The sequence below is a fragment of the Periplaneta americana genome, chromosome 3 (genome assembly GCF_040183065.1).
Source record: "Periplaneta americana isolate PAMFEO1 chromosome 3, P.americana_PAMFEO1_priV1, whole genome shotgun sequence".
NCBI lineage: Eukaryota > Metazoa > Arthropoda > Insecta > Blattodea > Blattidae > Periplaneta > Periplaneta americana.
Genome location: NC_091119.1, coordinates 122,194,461 through 122,214,062, shown reverse-complemented (window position 1 = coordinate 122,214,062; position 19,602 = coordinate 122,194,461). Strand labels below are relative to the sequence as shown.

Genomic DNA, 19,602 nt, shown 5'->3' with positions numbered 1-19,602 from the left:
TAATAATAATAATAATAATAATAATAATAATAATAATAATAATATCATCTGTACAAAATTCGGTGCAATTAGGTCTAATTGTTTTGAAATTATATTTTTAAGTATATTTTATATTGACGTTACTAAAAAAGCTCCTTGCATCAAAGTTTTCAAAATGTTCAGTTCATATTTGCTCAAAATCTTGAAAATAGTTATTGGAATAAAAGTGAATTAGCTTTTTGAGCTTAGCAATAGTATAAGTTAAAGTGCAATCAAAGATAGAATATTATTTCTAAATTAAAGAAACACATAGTCTAATAAAAGTAAATATCCAGAAACAAGCAACAAATAAAACACCAACAATTCATTTAAAATAAAGAAATATAAGGAATCTAGATGCAATCTATGACCCAAATGTAAATTAATTTACCTTCGATGTCAATTCCGAAATCAATTTATTTCTCTCTTCTCCTGAATAATGCCTAGAATTTTTTTTTTATTGTTGCGTCTCATAATGCCGTTTTATGTTGCTTTTTTTTTTTGCAAATGATATTTTTTTTACACAACAAACACTGGACTTCATCACCATGTTCGAAGCATAAATATTATATCTTCCACTCTTCCTTGAAAGCTTTAAGCGCTTCCGTTCCGTCATGATGCACTGTGTTCTAAGATCTGTAGATCCTTTAGCAATGTTTACAGGTAAAAGAGCTCTGCGCACGCACAGTGGGCATAAAACAGCTCTCGCTCGAAATTATTAGTCACCATCGCAAGACTGCCTTAGATAGATAAATAAACAGAGGAAGAAAAAAAGAAATATTTTTCTCTTCCTTCATCTCAAGGAGTGACGTGAGCTACCCACAAGTGAACCACCGTTTTGTGGTGTGGTGTGGTGTGGTGTGGTGTGGTGTGGTGTGGTGTGGTGTGGTGTGGTGTGGTGTGGTGTGGTTGTGTTGTGGTCTCTTGTGAGTTAAGCCTAACTGTAGCCTACTAATATTATATTTATTGTAATAATTATTTTAGTAGTTCCATTAATTTTTATTTCTATTAGAAACTTCAAATTAAAAATTAAAAAAAAAAAAACAATGATACGGTGCCTTTATTTGTGAATAATATTTATTTCTGGGTTATATAAGTGTGCTGTGGGATTTTAAATTAGACCTTTACTATGCTCCATGTTGAAAAAAAGTTCGAAAATGCTACATTTGTATGAGCACCATAGCTGTTCATGCTCTTCTTCGAGTCATGTGTTGCTGATTACTATGGCATCAAGACAAAGACAATAAAATGAGAGCTATAAAATTCTGAAACACAAATATATATTACCGAGAACTGAAACAAGCAAGAAACTTAACTTCCTATATAAACAAGAATGCAATACACATTAAAATTAATAAAAAAGAAACAAATACCATCATTAGAGTAATGAGAAAAAGTACATTTTAAACATTTTATTAAATTCACGCTTGTACTTAAATACAAACCCAAAATGCAAATTCACAGCCAGAAACTACATATGAGAACACAAGATCATTTCGTCCAGTGCAAATTATCATTTCTCCACAATACAAAACCCGTAATTAATACACTTGTTAAAAGTATGACTGCCAACTTTTTGGTTCTTGCACGCTGATTAGTCCTTTCATTAGTAGTATTATTTCTTCCAGCAATGCTCATCTGTAATCAAAGAAAGTATAGTAACGACATAAAGTAACAGAGTTTCAGCAGTTAAGTAAGTAAACAAACTTCCCCTAAAATACCAAATATACAAGTATTAGTGAATACGTACAATTTTATGAAAATTGTTTTCGTGAGAAATATAATTATTATTATTGTGTTATTAATTTACTTTATATATGTGATTTCTCAGAAGATAGACTGAATATTTTAGAGCTATCAAAGAAACAGTCTTGGCCAAAGAAGATTCAAGCTTGAATTCTTTACAAAAATTAATAAATTTTTTTGTAATCGTGCCTCTAGCACCCACTAACAACCCAATAATTTCAATGGTTTGTAACTTATACATATGTAAATAATAAGGAACAGTTGGACCATAAATTTGATTCTTCTCATTGTTGACATCTTCCAGTTGAGTTGTATTCAATTCGAAGCGGCTAGTAGGATCTATTATATAGCCTGTTGTGTTATTAAAGGCTAATATATCAACCCGTCGACAGCTTCCTGTTTCCGATAAGACCATGGATTTCTTCATAGGTGGTATATCCCTTGTCGTGAAGAGTTTGAGCGATTGTACTCATTTCTAATGACTATCTCAAAACAGGCAAACACAGGCCAAACCATAACATAGTGTATATTGACTTCAGAAAAAGAAAGAAATATAATATACATTCCAACTGATAATCCTAGTAACTAACATGTATAATATCTTTGTTGCTTCTTGATGTTATACTGTGTTTCATACTGTAGTTTCAGATTTGCTATCAGCTAACTTTCTAATCTGTATTTAGATAATTTGTTTTTGCCCTTATTTTGAATATTAATATTTTGTATAACAAAGTTTATCATATAGTTTTCAGTCTACAAACTTATCAAACAAGGTAAAAAAGTTAAAAAACCATTAGGTACATTATTGTTCATATGGAGTGGATTTGACTAACGTTTCCAACCATCTACATGAATATATTTAAACATAAAAGTCGTTAAAAGTCATTAAAAAGGATTGTACAATACTGTGATGTGAACTTATGTTAAGTTAGTGGTTAAAAGTAATGGTTAATACAATAATGACATTGAGATAAAATGAAATATGTGAACAGGTTACATAATATCAACTTTGACATGATTAAATTTAACATGATATATTGTAACATGTTTCTTTTTGAAGAACTTGTATCAGTATATAAGGTGGCAGTTGAAAGTATTGTATTTACTTGTACACGGTCAACTCTGAGCAAATAGTAAAAGGTTTCTGAAATAATGATAAAAAAAAAGAGTAAGGAGTTTGTAAAATGTAATTTAGATGTTGCGTATATAGAAAGTATTCCACTTTACTTATTATAGCCGAGGGGTGTTATCTTGGTGTAGGCTAGTTCATCAGAGCTTTACATCAAGATGTGTGTGCCAAGTTAGTAGGAGGGGAGGGGGTTGGTCATTTGACTGACATGAGTGGTCAATAAGTGGTTTTCTGGAATAATCTATAAAGTGGGCTTTGGGGGGTTTGGGATTTGTTCACTTAATAATTGTATATTTTGATTACAATGTTTAGCAATGTCACATTCTTCAGCTGTGTCAATTAAACTATTGTTGTTAACTATTTTTAAGATTTGCAATGTTGTTCAATTTATGTCTGCTTCAGTATTCAAATAGTTTTCAATACATATCGAAAATTGCATGAAAACAGGGATCAGGGGGCTCATATTCAGTACAGTAAGCGTATTCAAGTTGATTTCAATATTCCATGAAAAAGTAGTAAATTTATGAACCACCATCATCATATAGGGATGAAACTTATGCAATTTCAAACTCCTTATCACAGAACGCCGTAATATGTTCAGTTCTTCTGCTAAGTGACAGGTACATTTTTTGAGCTCAACTCCATCTTCACATGCATATCTTCAAGTGTTCGTTCTGTTAGACAAAGTATGCTTTGGACAATGTCTCTTCTTATCGAGAACAGAACCTGTTTCTCAACACTTATTTAATAATTTAACAACACACCAATTCGATGGTTGTGCAACCCCTGGAAAGCACTGGAGAAATTTGCATAAATACAACTCGAACGACTTCTTCCTCAGTAGATACATTTCAGCAAGGAATATGCGTTGCTGTACTGTACATCTAACTGTGGTTAAAAAGACGTATTTCTCAATACAGTTCAGACAACTGAGATTGATAATATAAAGTGTCATCAGAAATGTGTCATTGGTCGTTGGTTTAGTACAAAAATTGATAAGGAAAACCTACGAGCTAGGAAAACCCAATGTGCTGCCCGTCTAAATGTAATTTCACGACTGGTAAGAATGTCAGTAACTTAGATTTCATTTCCTCTATATTACAGCAACAAAATTTTTTACCCTAACTAACCTTACTAACAGCTGAACAAGTCTGAAACCTTGATGTGTATGTGAAGATCTGATGAATGAATGAGATGAAAATTATCTCGAAGAAAATGATTGGTTACTGCATTTTGTTTCATTGTATTTACATATCAAACCGTACCTACATTTTATGCCACAGTGCTTTAAATGCTGTTAGACTAATAATGTTATTTTTTACTTCATGAAATATGCACCATATTCCATTTTGTTATGGCACCATTATTTATTTCTCATAATTTATTTTCAAACTTCAATATAGAGAATTTAAACAGTATTAAATGCGCTTGTATTGGAAGAAGATTAAATGACACTAATTACGTATCTTCTTAAGCTCACTGATAATATCAAACAAATGTGTTGACGAAGCAAAAACATACAATGACAAAAGCAGAGATAAAGTACAGTTTTTCAACAATCTCGCAGATTCTAGCTCATTGTCTTGTTTGTCACTTAAATGGACTTAGAATTTATCAGAGATAAATTAAATAGTTTTTGGATCTGTCATTAAATAACGAGCTTCGGGTACAATATTTCCGTTCCAACATTCATCAATGTCATTTCATACTCTTATAAACATAATTAATAAACATCTTAAAAAGGAACACAGTTTATTACAGACAATTGTGAAAAAAAAAAAAATATATATATATATATATATATATATATAAAATTATATTTAAAAAAAACAAGAACATTATGACTAAAGCCCGGATTTCTAAGCAAAATGCATATTCTTTTCCACATTTTTAAAGATAAGCAGAAAGGTTATATTTCGTAAGCAATTCTAACTATATTTGTTAATGCTTATAAATGCTTATTTTGCAGACAAACGTTTTTGCTTACTTATTTTACGATTTTTAATTAAAACTGTAATTTTAAAAGTGCATATTTCACTCCTAGCCGTCATTTATCACTGATTCCTTTTTTTTTTTTTTATTGGCTAATAAAAAATTAACTTCAGTCGAATGCATAAGAAAACAATGCTAGGGTATGACCTAGGATGTTGTGAAATATACTAAATGGAGAAGATGCAGTCAGCATTGCCACAGTTCATGAATGTTTTGTTAAAACGGCATCCAAGAAAAGATTCAGAACATCCATAACTGTTTCTCCAAAATACCCGAAATTTTAAAGCAGTTGGAAGCTCGAAACAATTCCTTGGAACATTCACTTTCTCTGATAGACAAAATTTCGGTAACATTATCTTCAGAATCACATGAGGTTGCAAAAATTGCGTTCGACAAACTCAGTCAGGTATTACAGAAAAATTCCGGTAACAAAACACTGTGTCAAATTTCTAAAACGCTTTTGGTGAAGAAACAAATATTGAAGAGGAATTCACTGAAGAAGAACTGTGGTGTTTTTCACATGCATCTGTGACGCCATGCGACGCCAAAAGAATATTTTCACTTTACAAATCATTCTTCACTGACAGAGGTAGAAGCTTCACACAGAAAAATCTCAGGATGATCTTTCTTGTATACTGCAAACAGCCTTAAATAAGGTAAGAGTTCTACGAAACAAATAATTTATCATTATATTTCCGTGTATTCGTTTTTGCTTATTTTCACCATTTTTCGTGTTTATTTTACTGTTTCCATGTATTCGTTTTTGCTTATTTTGGTGCTTATTTTCACCATTTTTCGTGTTTATTTTTACTGTTTACGTGTATTCGTTTTTGATTATTTTGGTGCTTATTTTCATAATTTTTCGTGTTTATTTTTACTGTTTCCGTGTATTCGTTTTTGCTTATTTTCACCATTTTTCGTGCTTATTTGCTTGCTTATTTTACTGTTTGATTATGCTTAGAAATCCGGTATTTAATTATGACATAAATGTTCAGCAGCTTTTATTCTGTTTCAGCTATCACACTTGTTCTTATAAAAAAGCCTTCTGTTTTCAATCTTGCACCTGTCTCTGTAGCCTCAACTGTACTATGGGTGAGTTGAGCATTAAGTCAACTAAGACATAAATAAATGTTCCAAACTGAAATAAAAATTATCTTATGTGGTAGTAGTACAAACTTGACAAAACTTTATTTCTTAGGTAATACAGATGTAGTCCGTGTTAGTGAGACCACATCAGATTAAAAATAATAAAATACACCTTTCTTGTATTTAAGTCATAAAAATAAAACCTATTTCTTACCTCAACACACTTCCTTCATAATCTGTGTAATAAAAAGTGAAGAGATTCAATTTAATAGATATGGCCTCACAGGCTGATTTCCAAAATATGGTGGACAGATCATACATACATTTCACCTCTGATGTCTCTAGTGTAAATGTCTGTCTCGTATACAGCACCTCCTTTGTGTTACAGCAAATATCTACACAGCCAATGCATATGGTACCACTTATCCACGCTGATAAATAATCATAACAGAGTATTCTTAGACAAGGATGAAATGATAGCATTGAATCACTTCAGAACAATGCATATTGATATTTAAAAATTTTGAAATAAAACGGAACATCCTATAGACTAAAGACATCACAAAGTTGGTGAAACATTTAACAATGTCACTAGAAATAATCTAATGTGAATATAACTTATGAATATCTACACAGTGGGCCAAAGGTGACCCCTCCCCCTCTGCTGTAGGCAGTCTGTAATATGCAACGTACAACGTACCCTGCATTGCAAGATTTATTTCAACGATTTTCGCTATTATTCAGTTTAAATTCATGGCTAAACGGTTTAATTTGCAAAAAAAAAAAAAAAAAAAAAAAAGGCCATTTCTCTCAGGCCATTATCGTAATAGAGCACTACAAACATTGGGTAAAGACTATTTTTTCCCTGCTTAACAGTGCTTCGTAGAAGGAAAAGTGTAATAAAAGTGTTGTCATATTTAACATGTAGAATCATCTCTTAAATTTTGGTGCAGGGGTTACCATCCATCCTGTATATTGAATCCTTACTCAATTTTAAAAAATACATCTTTAATTTATCTCTGAAATGTACTAAATTATCAAAACATAAATTTAGTAACCAGAAGTTCAAAACGTAGACAAAAGATGCAGTCAGTGGACTAAATCTTCTGAGTACAAGATACTTTCATAACAACAATAGTCCACACCTGTGGAGTAACGGTCAGTGTGTCTGGCCGCGAAAGCAGGTGGCCCGGGTTCGAATCCCGGTCGGGACAAGTTACCTGGTTGATGTTTTTTCTGGGGTTTTCCCTCAACCCAATACGGGCAAATGCTGGATAACTTTCGGTGCTGGACCCCGGACTCATTTCACCGGCATTATCACCTTCATTTCATTCAGACGCTAAATAACCTAGATGTTGATACAGCGTCGTAAAATAACCCAATAAAAAAAAACAACAACAATAATTGAAAGGAACTGATTTTGGAGTAATATTGTTCCTCGGTATATAATATGCAAACAACAATCCATAAATTTTCAGTAATGGAATGCAAAAAAATAGCACTCAAAGGTTCCCACAACTGTAAAATATAGGGCTTTTGGTTGATTTTGATCATTTCCAGGGTTTAGTTTGTATATTTAAGAATTTTTTAACTAAAAAAAACTACACAAACATGTCCTAAGTAGTACTATCTTTCTATGTGTGTCTAATGGCAGGCTTCTTAACTTATTTGTCCTGACTCTACAATCAGACTCATAGATGTCACCACTGCAAGAAGTGTGGACTACTTAGTTCGTTAGGGACTATCCAAAGTGCATCACAGGCAATGTATCTACATCACACTTGTAATGGATGATGATGATGATGATGATAATGAAGATGGAGAATTGTTGGAATGTTACAGGGGAACCAGAGTACCTGGAAAAATCCCTTGTGTTGTCTAAACCACAGGCTTGCCCAACATAAGTTATAAATTCTGGTTGGATCAACCAGGATTTGAACCTGAACACTTAGCTTATAAGCCCCGCACTCTAGCACTGAGCCCCTGTGGCAATTAGTAATACAGTAAAAGCCTGATATAGAGCGGTCCAATTTGCCGCGAATTCGTATTTAATGCAGGAAAAGTGTCCCCCAGTAAAGAACATAAAATATACAATACATTTAGTGGAAATCAATCTTAAGAAAATCAATGTAAAAGATAATACTGCATAGAGCGTTTCTGCAGTATAACGTGCTGCATCAACAGGTATATGTACAGCCCTTAGTGAACAATGATCTTTTCTTCGGGGTTGTAAAACTGTATTCCAAGGGATTTTACAGGCATAATGGGAAACAATTTGTGTCTTAACAAGTCGTGAATGCATTTTGAAATTGAAAGGAGCGAGTCGGTTTCGGAGTGCGTAACCAATGAAAATATCATAAATGCTATACGGAATGAAAATGGTGGTGGAAATGAAAAAAACGACGATGAAGATGGCAGTGATGAAAATTCTGTAGAAGAGAAAGACAGAAGTGATATCTCATCTAAATAATGTAACGTCTTGGTTGGAAAGGCAAAGTGAACCAAACAGTGTTCGTTTCCATCTTGCTAATATAAAACAATACGCAGAGAAGAAATGCAGTGATTTAGTCCGCCAAACAAAACTTCGGATTTTTTTAAGTCAGTGTAAAATCAGGATAGTTTATAAACAGTAAAACTATAAAATAAACTATTGCTAAAAACAATACAATACCAAGTTTTATGGAATAAACTGCATAACTGGTGAGTATCTAGTTTATATTACAGTACATATTACATTATTTAAATTCATGTACAGAGTTATAGTGCATTAATTACTGGCTTTACCATCTCCATGTGACTTGTCATTTCCTTAACACATGGACTATAATCACTTCCGATATATCGCAGTTCAACTATAACGCGGGAGTAAAGTATGTTCCCTAACAACCGCGCTATATCGGGCTTTTACTGTACTACTGTATATGTACATCAGTAAAATGTCACTTTTAATAATACCAACGAGTAGGAAACTCTTCTTGCGTCTTCCCTTTGGTAACCTGAAAACCAAGGTAGAACAAATCTTCGAAACGATGTAAAATCATTTCATCACCAGGGACAGAAAAAGTCCAAACTACATCTCTTCTGAATAATCCACCAATTCCATTACAGTTTGGAAAAAAATAGTTCATGAATACAGAAATTAGTAAGGAAAATCATAGCTTCACATCAACATACAATCAGAGCAGCAGATCACCAAATTATAAGTTTAAATTTTTCACGAAACAATAACACGACAATGAAATTAATAGTATTTGGTAGGGTCATTTTTACAGAAGTTTGAAATGTACCTTCAAGAGTTCCAGCTGTCTGCATGTTTCCTGTGTCTGGGTAAGAACTGTGGCTGCACAGGCCAGAAGGGCTGCACTGCATGACCACTCATTATCTAGAAAGCCATCTACCACATGGAACTTGGTTCGGTGGATGCGCTGCTGGCTGCGTATGTACTGCAGCACTCCATGCAGCAGGTCCACATGTTGGAGATTGTTTGTCACCACTTCCAGGCCATCCTTCCACCTAAGTAATGTTACGTAACACTTCAACAGTTCATTTGTTCATGCCATATTTCTCCACAATGATGTGCGTAGTCAGTACAGCAGGCAACACTGTATCATATTTATATCACTTACTTACTTACTGACTTTTAAGGAACCTGGAGGTTCATTGCCACCCTCACATAAGCCCGCCTTGGTCCCTATCCTGAGCAAGATTAATCCAGTCTCTACCATCATATCCCACCTCCCTCAAATCCATTTTAATATTATCTTCCCATCTACGTCTCGGCCTCCCCAAAGGTCTATTTCCCTCCAGCCTCCCAACTAACATTCTATATGCATTTCTGGATTCGCCCATACGTGCTACATGTCCTGCTCACTTCAAACGTCTGGATTTAATGTTCCTAATTATGTCAGGTGAAGAATACAATGCGTGCAGCTCTGTGTTGTGTAACTTTCTCCATTCTCCTGTAACTTCATCCCTCTTAGCCCCAAATATTTTCCTAAGAACCTTATTCTCAAACACCCTTAATCTCTGTTCCTCTCTCAAAGTGAGAGTCCAAGTTTCACAGCCATACAGAACAATCGTTAATATAACACATTTATAAATTCTAACTTTCAGATTTTTTGACAGCAGACTAGATGACAAAAGCTTCTCAACCGAATAATAACAGGCATTTCCCATATTTATTCTGCGTTTAATTTCCTCCCGAGTGTCATTTATATTTGTTACTAGGGAACGGATTTCTAGTTCCATACCTATTTTGTTTGCTATGTCTTAGACATATGTTATTTAGATATCTGTGCGTTTCATGTACACAGTATCCCCCTATTAAAATTCTGTAAGACCTAAAACGTCTAAATGAACTATAAACTCCTATAAATGCCTAAAAATTATGTTTGTGCCTCAAAAGCTCCTTTTTAGTATTTTGCATATATAGTAGAGCATCGATTATCTGAATACCAATCAACCGAAACATCGGTTAACCGAAAGTGTTTCAGTCAGCAAATTCAAATTTGCGCGAGATTTGGTGGCAAAAAAATGAGTCATCTCTGAAGGAAAAAAAAAAAAAATTGGACGTCTTTTTCTAAACTGTAGGCCTGCTTTAATGACCATTTTGAACTTGTCAAACTAGGCTAGTCAGTTCTCTGTGTTATTTGTAAGACGTGTGATACAAAATATATACTGTATGTACAGTTTTGTGTTTAATATCAGTGTATTTTTGTTTCATACTGCTCCTATGACACCAGTACAATTTTTTTTTTTTTTTTTTCAGAAATGATCGGTTGTCCGAAAAATCAGTTATCCAAACACTCCTTGTTCCCAATTGTTTCGGATAATCGATGCTCTACTGTAATTAAATAAGAATACCAGTACTAAATATGCAAAAATGTCCAAAAGACTATAAAAATGCTATTTAAAATGTAAAAAATATATATATATATTTTACAGACAAGCACTGGTCTGGCAAGTTCGTTCCATATTGGTCTTACAAGGGGAGGGAAAAAGATTTTACCTAATTTCCTGGAACCGAAGTTCATTTGGAAATGAAACCATCAATCAGCAATCAGTCTCTTTCACTGATAGAATTAGAGTCTTAAGTTCAATAGCATTCATTGTCAGCACCAGTTCTTTGTATATAAATTTCACCTCAAATGAAATATTTATTCAAATTAAAATTATTAATTGTTCATTTCATATTCCCTATGCAGCATGATAATCTTCTGATCAGAGTGCGAATTGAATACTTTCTCCAGGAAGAACATTAAAATGTTAATTGCTGATAAAAATACTGTCCATAATAATTTGCAGTGTTGGCCAACTCATAATGTTGTCACACTCAACTTATATTAAAGAATAAATGAGAATAGTTATGTACTGCATTAACAACATATAAAAGAAAGAAACTATAAATTATGCAGCTGAAGGGGATAAATGTTGTCTCTGGCAGAGAGAAATTAATACCTTTTCAGCAAGGACATCAGATTCTTCAGGGGGGACGATCCCCAGCATGCTCTCTCGTCAATTCACATCCTGCTTTTGACCACTTAACAAGACAGATGAACAGAATTGAACAGTTTTGAGAGGTGACAGTTACCTGAGAGGTTCAAGTTTTACAATGCTATGTTGCTTATTTGTTCCTCGTGTTTTTAAATTCAAAACAAGCTTAATGATTTCCTTTCTTTTCTCGAGGTCTTTAACTCCAAGGCCTATCAGATCGTCATCTGACAGTGATGCAAGAGTCTCCAAGCCAATGTTTTCGTCTTCAAAACGTTCTATCTCTTCTTTCCCGAGACCCAAACCTGACAGCACTACTCTCAGAGAGGTCCTGAAATGGTTTTCAGCAGTTGAATTTAAAATGCTAAGTTTAAATATTACTTGTTGGACATCAGTTAATAACCCTGTGTTAGCAATATAGAGGGTGAGTCAGGAGGGAAGGTAAATGGTGTAAGAGATGATGATATTGGTGATTCTGAACAAAAAATGTTTATATGAACATATGCTCTGTTCTTAACAGTATCTGACATACAGCTGTTTGAAAATCACAGGCATCAGTCTCATGTCCTTCATCAGCACTCACATGCGGACTCAAACAAAACGACATTAGGTTGTAGTAGGATCAATGAAAGTATCCTGGGCATTGGATCGGTCGCAATGGAGTCTTTTCTTGGCCACCAAGGTCACCCAACCTTACTCCTTGGGACTACTGTGTTTGGGCTTGGCTTAAAAGCGAAGAGGCATCAGTCTCATGTCCTTCATCAGCACTCACATGCAGACTCAAACAAAACGACATTAGGTTGTAGTAGGATCAATGAAAGTATCCTGGGCATTGGATCGGTCGCAATGGAGTCTCTTCTTGGCCACCAAGGTCACCCAACCTTACTCCTTGGGACTACTGTGTTTGGGCTTGGCTTAAGAGTGAAGTCTACAAGCGCAAAGTGGAAACAAGGGAGGAACTTCTCGCTCGCATTTTACATGCTTGTGCTCAAGTAAAGGAATGTCCGAATCAGCTCAGATCAGCAACACAGAAGCTGTCTACAAGAGCTGCAAAGTGCATTGAAGTTGACGGTGGACTTTTTGAACATGTTCTGTAAAGAAAAGTACACAATTAAACAGAACATAAGGTAACAAAATTTTAATTTTTTATCACTTGCACTTTTCCCATTCCTCATTGTTTTCATTAGTTTTGTCCAAAACCGTTAAGAACAAGACATATGTTCATGTAAACGTTTTTGTTCAGAATCACCAATATTATCACCTCCCAAACCATGTACCTTACCTCGTGGCTCACACTGTAGATACATAAACAGTCATGCAATAGTTTTCATTTAATGTTATATGCTAAATAAGTTTGATCTTCTACTGTTCTGAAATTAAAATATAGCTTAAGAATTCTGTAACAATAACGATTTTCAAGTGTTCCAATTTCGACTCATATCAGTCCTCCTCAGAAATAGTGAGATCCTTCCTTCTTCTGGTTTCTTCATTCATTTGTGGAGAGGTGCATTTGTATTTAGTACTGTGGAGTCAAATAGGATGTGTGTTGATTTAGTAATGTCTGTGATGTCATGTTTAAAATGATCTCCGAGTCTGTCCAATGTAGAAGTTGTTACAACTATTGCATACTCTTGTTAGGTTTTGTTGTTATTGTAACAAAATTCTTAAGTGATACAAAGTGTTAAAAGGTGTGTAATCAAGATGTACATTAAAATATAGATAAAGTGATTGCAGAAGTAGGTGGTGTATGCAATTTACTTTTTAAATCTCAGAAATCAATCAATGTTCCTTAAATTATTTCCGTTTCTCAATTTTTAGATATCTTAAAATTTCTTTTACAGATATAAAACTAAATGTTAATATTAAACTACTATAAGAAAAAACGAAAAATCAATTTTTTTCTCTTTTTACTCTCGAATGTGCACCTATATTTGAAAAAATAAGTGATACAGATTGCTGGCTGGTATTGTGTTTGCATGGCAAGACATTTTAATGCATAACTTGGTGAATTTTATAGATAACAGAAAATTTCTATCACAGACATAAAGCTAATTAAATAAATTAAATTAATATAAGAAATATGGAAAATTATTTTTTTTACTCTCGAAGGTGTAAGTAGTCAACCTCCGTAAGTTACTTATCTTTGTAACATTTTCCGGACAGTAAAAAAAACATTCACACCAGGCACCAAAACAACATAGTGCATACTTCGTCCTTATTTCAACAAATAAATTTCTCTTGCAGCTTTTCCTGGACTACAAGTAAAAGCACATTTCAAACCACAACTTCAAACCGACTGAAACAACTAAAATAATTGCAATTCTACCAAACAACAACATAGGATTAAAAATAAAATCTCTAGCAGGCCATAAACTTTAATGCTAAAAGGATATTTATTTCACAGAACAGTCCAGAAAGCATGCTGGGGACAGGAGTTGTGAACCACTCTTTATCAAGGTAAAGCCCTCAAGAACTATAAGAAAATACGATTATGAATAGTAAAATGGGAAGGAGCAGAGGAAAAGTGTTTAAATGAGATGTTATATAATACTTAATGTAGTAAGCTTATCGTTTTTTTTTTCACTGGTTAGTGTATATCCTCTGTCACTTGACAGTGTTACATGGAGATAAAACATAACATGAATATACCTTTCTCTGTCATAAGATGAGGCACTATTGCTACTGACATCCATTTTCTTTTATGTAATAAAATTTTAAGCTCCTTGGCCCCTTATTACTGCTATTAGGTTCATCTGTAACGGTCAGAATGCACACATTTATATATATTTGCATATATGAATTCGTCTGATTATGAAAAAGATGAAGAAAAAGGTTTGACACAATACACAAGCTTAAACATATACGCGCACATGTGCAAAATAAAAAATAAACAGACCAAAACCGAAAAAGTCTAAAGATTAAGAAGAAATGAATAGTGAAGAATTTTGTACTTCGTCAGCAAAGTGGGGAAAGAAATGTACAACATTGTTATAGTACTAATGTTCAGATAAAATAATAATAATTTAAACAGAAGGAATAATTAAGGCAAGGGTAATTATTAAACCGAGACATTTTCTTTTTTTCAAGTTCGGTCCTTTTTTTTATGTATTCAATTATTAATTTATATTACATTTTATTTCCGTACGGTGATCTGTTTTAACGAAACTTACAACTTTACAAAAATATTCTTGGGTAAAATTCAGTGTATGGTACAGTTGACAGAGTGCGAATGAAGTTTGTGTGTTTGTTTTGCTACTCATATAGAGAGTATTGTGGTGTATTATTGAATTGGTTTGTCATTTTACCCAGTGATGTTATGAGGACAGGTACATTCCAGGAAGTCAAGTCATGTGATGTTTGCAGATGTGGACAGGTAGAATTTATAACTATATGTATTTTGGTTTTGAGAATTCGAAGAATTATTTAATTCGTCAGGAGTTCTATGTGAAACATGTAAGATTCAAATGTCCGACTTGTGATGGAATAATTACATAAAACTGGAATTCAAAGTTGTTTCGTTGTCGTAAACTTATTAGTGTGAGAAAATAGAAGAGAAGAGAATGTGGTTTCTGTGCAAACTACAGTGGACATCTGGCAGAACGTATCTTAATTATTTACTTTAATAGACTAATGGGTTTACCATATTTGGTACAGATCCAGAAACAAAATTTGGGCTGACTCTTCAACATATTTACAGAGCACGATTCACAACGCTCCCTGTCAGTAAAACTTTGGACCCAAACGTCGATCGTTAGGAGATCGAAATGCCATGCAGAGAAGAGGGTTTCTGTCTCGTCATAATAGTTCAGGCTGTTGAAAGATCCAATTTGTTGTCTTCCAAATGAAAAAAATCATAATAACGAAAAAAAATAATGAAACAAAAGTTGTGAACCTAATACCTCGTCCACCACCCGTCTACTTCTGCAATTGCTCTGACCCTACGAGGCATGGAATCGACGAGCTGGTGGAAATAGCCTCGATCCTGGCCAAGGTCTTCCTAGGCATCGAGGACCCCAAAGCTCGTTCTGATTCTAAGAGGGCTCATTTTCGAACAACTCGCGCCTTCTCTCCTTCAACTTCGCCCAAACATTCTCTATTACGTTCAAATCTGGCGACTTAGGCGATCAGATGATCACTTCGATCTTGGGCCTTCCCGAGAACCAGGCTTAAACAAACCTGCGCTATGTGCACTGAAAAGTTATCCTGCTAGAACAATAATGTTCCTTGGGGATAACGTTCCTGGGGAGATGGGACGAACACATTCTCCAAAATGTGTCTATACTGCGCTGAATCCAAGCAGCCATAGATCCTCTCTAAGACACCTTCCCCATTCCGAGATATCCAGCCCCAGTATGACACACTAATGCGTCCCGACCTGCCACATCAGTTCACATATCACGGATCATACCTGTGGCCGGACTCCTGATAGACAACAATAGGTTCACTATAATCGATCGAGATGGCAGTTTCGTCAGAGAAAATGACTTTCGTCCAATCGAAACCGTCATCTAGGCCAGTTACAAAGACGAGGCAGTCTACAACTTGTTCCTCAGTCATTTTTTTTCTTTAGTTGCTGCCCGGTAGTGTCTAATATTGCCCGGTAGCATCTAATATAATCTGTTCTTAGATGTTTAATAACTATTTGCAAATAGCCCAGAAAGCGAGACAATCCCTTCAGTTGACGAGCAGAGCGGAAAGGATCCTCAAAACACACCCAGCCCAAGGATTCGTCCTGTCTCCTGGTTGAAACATGCCGACATCATCAGCAGAACATTTCAGCTATTGTGACTCTGTAACTAGGAAAATTGACCATTTCCCTAGTAATTCGTCTGGATCTCTCGTATGTTATGTTGGTACTGTAATCATAATTACTAACAAGTAGGGAGGGGGCTACTACAGTGCATTAGAATATACAGGAAAGTATAGAACGATTTTTACATTGAAAGTATTTGCAGCTGTGAACTGAAACCACGTGTTTATCACTGTATCCATCTCACAGATGCCAGTGAGGCAAAAGAAAATTGGGTAGGAGGCGCCTACTTTTTATATATGTCGTTTTTCCAGTAACTCAACTTTCTTATGGGATAATAAAACAATAAAAATTTGTATTATTTGTTTTATATCTCTCTCTACTTTCTCCCTTTCCTCTTTCCTTTCTCCCGTATCTCTCTATATTTTTCTATCATTTATCTTGCTTGTATTACTCCTTACTTTTGGTCTTACATTTAATTTTAGTACATATACCGTATTTCATTTTAAATTACTTTATATGCAGCCACAAGAATTCTACACAAATCTTTTGAAGTCAAACTTACTACGTTACCACTAAGCTATGAAGTGATTTAGTAAACTCACTTAAAAATATTTCACTTAATATTATTTGTTACTTATAAATACACATCAAAAGACGGCGCCAACTTATAAAATTTATGTTACGGAAATTTGTTTCTTTTGTCCTACGAAATTCTCGTATTTAACTCATTGGAATTGTATAGACAAGACAAGTTCGCTGATTTGTAGTAGCACTACACCAGTGTCAGTTGTGTAGTCGAAAGTGAATGCGAGTGGACTTATTAGTACACCAATGTCAGTTGAGGAGTCTGGGGTGAGTGGATTTTGTGGGCAAGTGCCACATTGCATTCCAGAAGTTAGTTCAAATACTGAAATGACATTTTGTGATAAATGATATTTAATACAGAAGAAAGGAATAGAACCCATCTCATATATCACAGAAGATGAAACAAACGACGAGGCCACTTTCTTAAACAACTAAGATAAGAGGAAGTTATTTCGTATTAGCTATAGCTCAACCTAATTCGGAATGTAATGTTATGTTTCTTGGGAGGGAGGGGAGGCTACTGCTCCCCACATACTCCACTTGTGTATTGGAGCATAATAAAAAAAAAAAAAAACACAGCATTAAAACCAATTTTGTGGCTCCAAAGCAAAATGTGATATCATTTCTTGCAGTTTTTCAGGAATGAGCATTTAAAGTGTTAACTATCAAATAAAATTATAGGATAAAGATAGGCTACCACCAGAATGTACAGCATATCGCAAAATCTCACTTTCGCCAAGAATTGATGTAGCCTATTACCTTTGACTTAGAACCACAGAATTAAATACACAAAGACAATTAGTAGACTCTCAGTAGGGTTAAGCGGAAAAACGCCATATGTAAAAGATAGGCCTGTCCTACCCAATTACCGAAAACTGTGCCTCGTTTGGTGTAGTTTTCTGGAAAAATACAGCTAAGTTCTTTACAAGGAGTCGAATTCGCAATAGAGAGTGGGCGAAGGGAACCGATCGCTATATCGTTCTTTCAGATTATGGAAAATAAAATATCCTAAAATACATGCGGTATGAGGACATCACACAATTCATGTGGAGTAAACATACATAACCTAGTATTCCAGTAGATACAGCTACATCCATCATATTATATAGAAATCTTATATAGATATAGCTACTGTTGCATTACTGACATCGGATTGACATTTCAGTTGAAAAGATTACGTATGTTCTGAAGTCTAAAAGATAGCGGATACTATTTTTCATTCAAATAGTAAACAAAGCCTACTTCAATAATAAAATATTGTATCATGAACAAAATCTAATTTGTTAAATAATTTTACGGAAACTTACAAGTTAACATTTAATTCACTTCTTACTGTTTGTACAATTCAGTTCATTATAAACAATATCTTTAACAAATTTATTTCTTCCTATGGCTTAGATCTTATCAAGGATGAACATTTCAGGTATAAACACTAGGGACTAGACAGTGATTTCATTGCCACCAACTTATTATATGTGTTCAACGTATATTCCTGATTAAAATGACATCTTAATAGACATAGAATAATCACGTCACATGACTATGTCGCGCCCGAACCACATCATTTAAAAACAATTTAACTTTGAATTACATTCTCTACAGAATAATCGAACGTTGTAGTTTTCATAGGTTGTCGGTTTGCATCGACGAGTTCATTCAACGAAATTTACGAAATGCCAACCTAATGAATTCTCCTTACGCTGGACTCTGCGTAATTCATACCAAGAAACGAGAAGGAATAAAAAATAAACATTCCTAATTAATTTTAACAAAATTCAGGAAATTGTAATACCATGGCGTACGCAGAATTTTGTCAAGGGGGTCATTATTAAAATTGTTTACAATTTACATTATCGGTACTGTATTTTAAATTTTAATTCAAATTGTTCTTTTTCTCTCTAACAATGTATCACTAAGCCTCAAGGCATTTACTCTATTGTATCATGGTACTCTTTGTCGATGGCAACCTGTAGTGGTTACAGGAAGAAATTAAATAAATGAATAAATATTATTATTATTATTATTATTATTATTATTATTATTATTATTATCAGCTGAATTTTCACAGTGGGATGTGAAATTAGTTCTGGGAAGAACGTTCGTAACATCATCACAGTCTAAAGACTGTGACATCATCACGCTGTGGCTGCGAAGAAACATTTGCCAAAGTGAAATTTTCACTAACCTCGCAAGAATCACTACCGGTACGCGACTTTTTGCTAAAAATTGTAAAACTGAGCTTTGCGGTCGCTTAGAAATATCAAATAACCCGGAACAATAATGTACAGTTTAAGCTATATTAAAATTATGAACTGTCAAATGCACAAAATGTTAAACGAACGTTTCACAATAAAGTCAGAACTCAAACTGACAAACGGGTGAATGCCGCTTTGAAAATAAGTTTGAAATTGACAATGCACCATATTTAACATTACACTGCAGAACCATGGATTTACCCATGGCAGAACTCTCAAAACAACCTTTTCAACAAGTTAAATTTCATACTGTGTCAACTTCATTTTATTACAAAGTATTTAGGCGTATGTATCTCTGTAATAAAGACATACCCGGCCCCGGAACAATTTATCCCTCGAAATTATTCAAATTATTCAGCATTGATATAATTCGAACCTGCCGCAGCACTAAGCACAGGGATTATAGACTAATTATTGAAGGAGGGGTAGGAGGATTACTTCTTATGTCGATGTAGATTTTTGTTACTTTGACAGTTAAAAATTAGAGAAGGAAAACGATTTAATAATATTTCTGTAGTAAGACATGCTTCTTCAGTTCTCACATATTT

General features: G+C 34.2%; 1 protein-coding gene across 2 annotated transcripts in view; it reads right to left on the bottom strand.

Moving 5' to 3' along the window:
- Nucleotides 1-1,415: 1,415 nt before the first annotated feature.
- The window catches only part of LOC138696482 (uncharacterized), a 31,927-nt gene continuing 13,740 nt past the window's right edge, over nt 1,416-19,602 (bottom strand). The window contains exons 1-5 of one of the 2 annotated variants that reach the window (XM_069821497.1): nt 18,107-18,435; nt 14,111-14,214; nt 11,562-11,792; nt 9,259-9,484; nt 1,416-1,656 (exon numbers count right to left, since the gene is read on the bottom strand). In XM_069821497.1, the coding sequence (XP_069677598.1) occupies nt 1,510-1,656; nt 9,259-9,484; nt 11,562-11,792; nt 14,111-14,154 (648 nt within the window). In that variant the 5' untranslated portion in view covers nt 14,155-14,214; nt 18,107-18,435 and the 3' untranslated portion in view covers nt 1,416-1,509. Of the gene's footprint in view, nt 1,657-9,258; nt 9,485-11,561; nt 11,793-14,110; nt 14,215-18,106; nt 18,436-19,602 lie in introns of those variants that run through there. The other variant, XM_069821499.1, reaches the window with a different exon arrangement.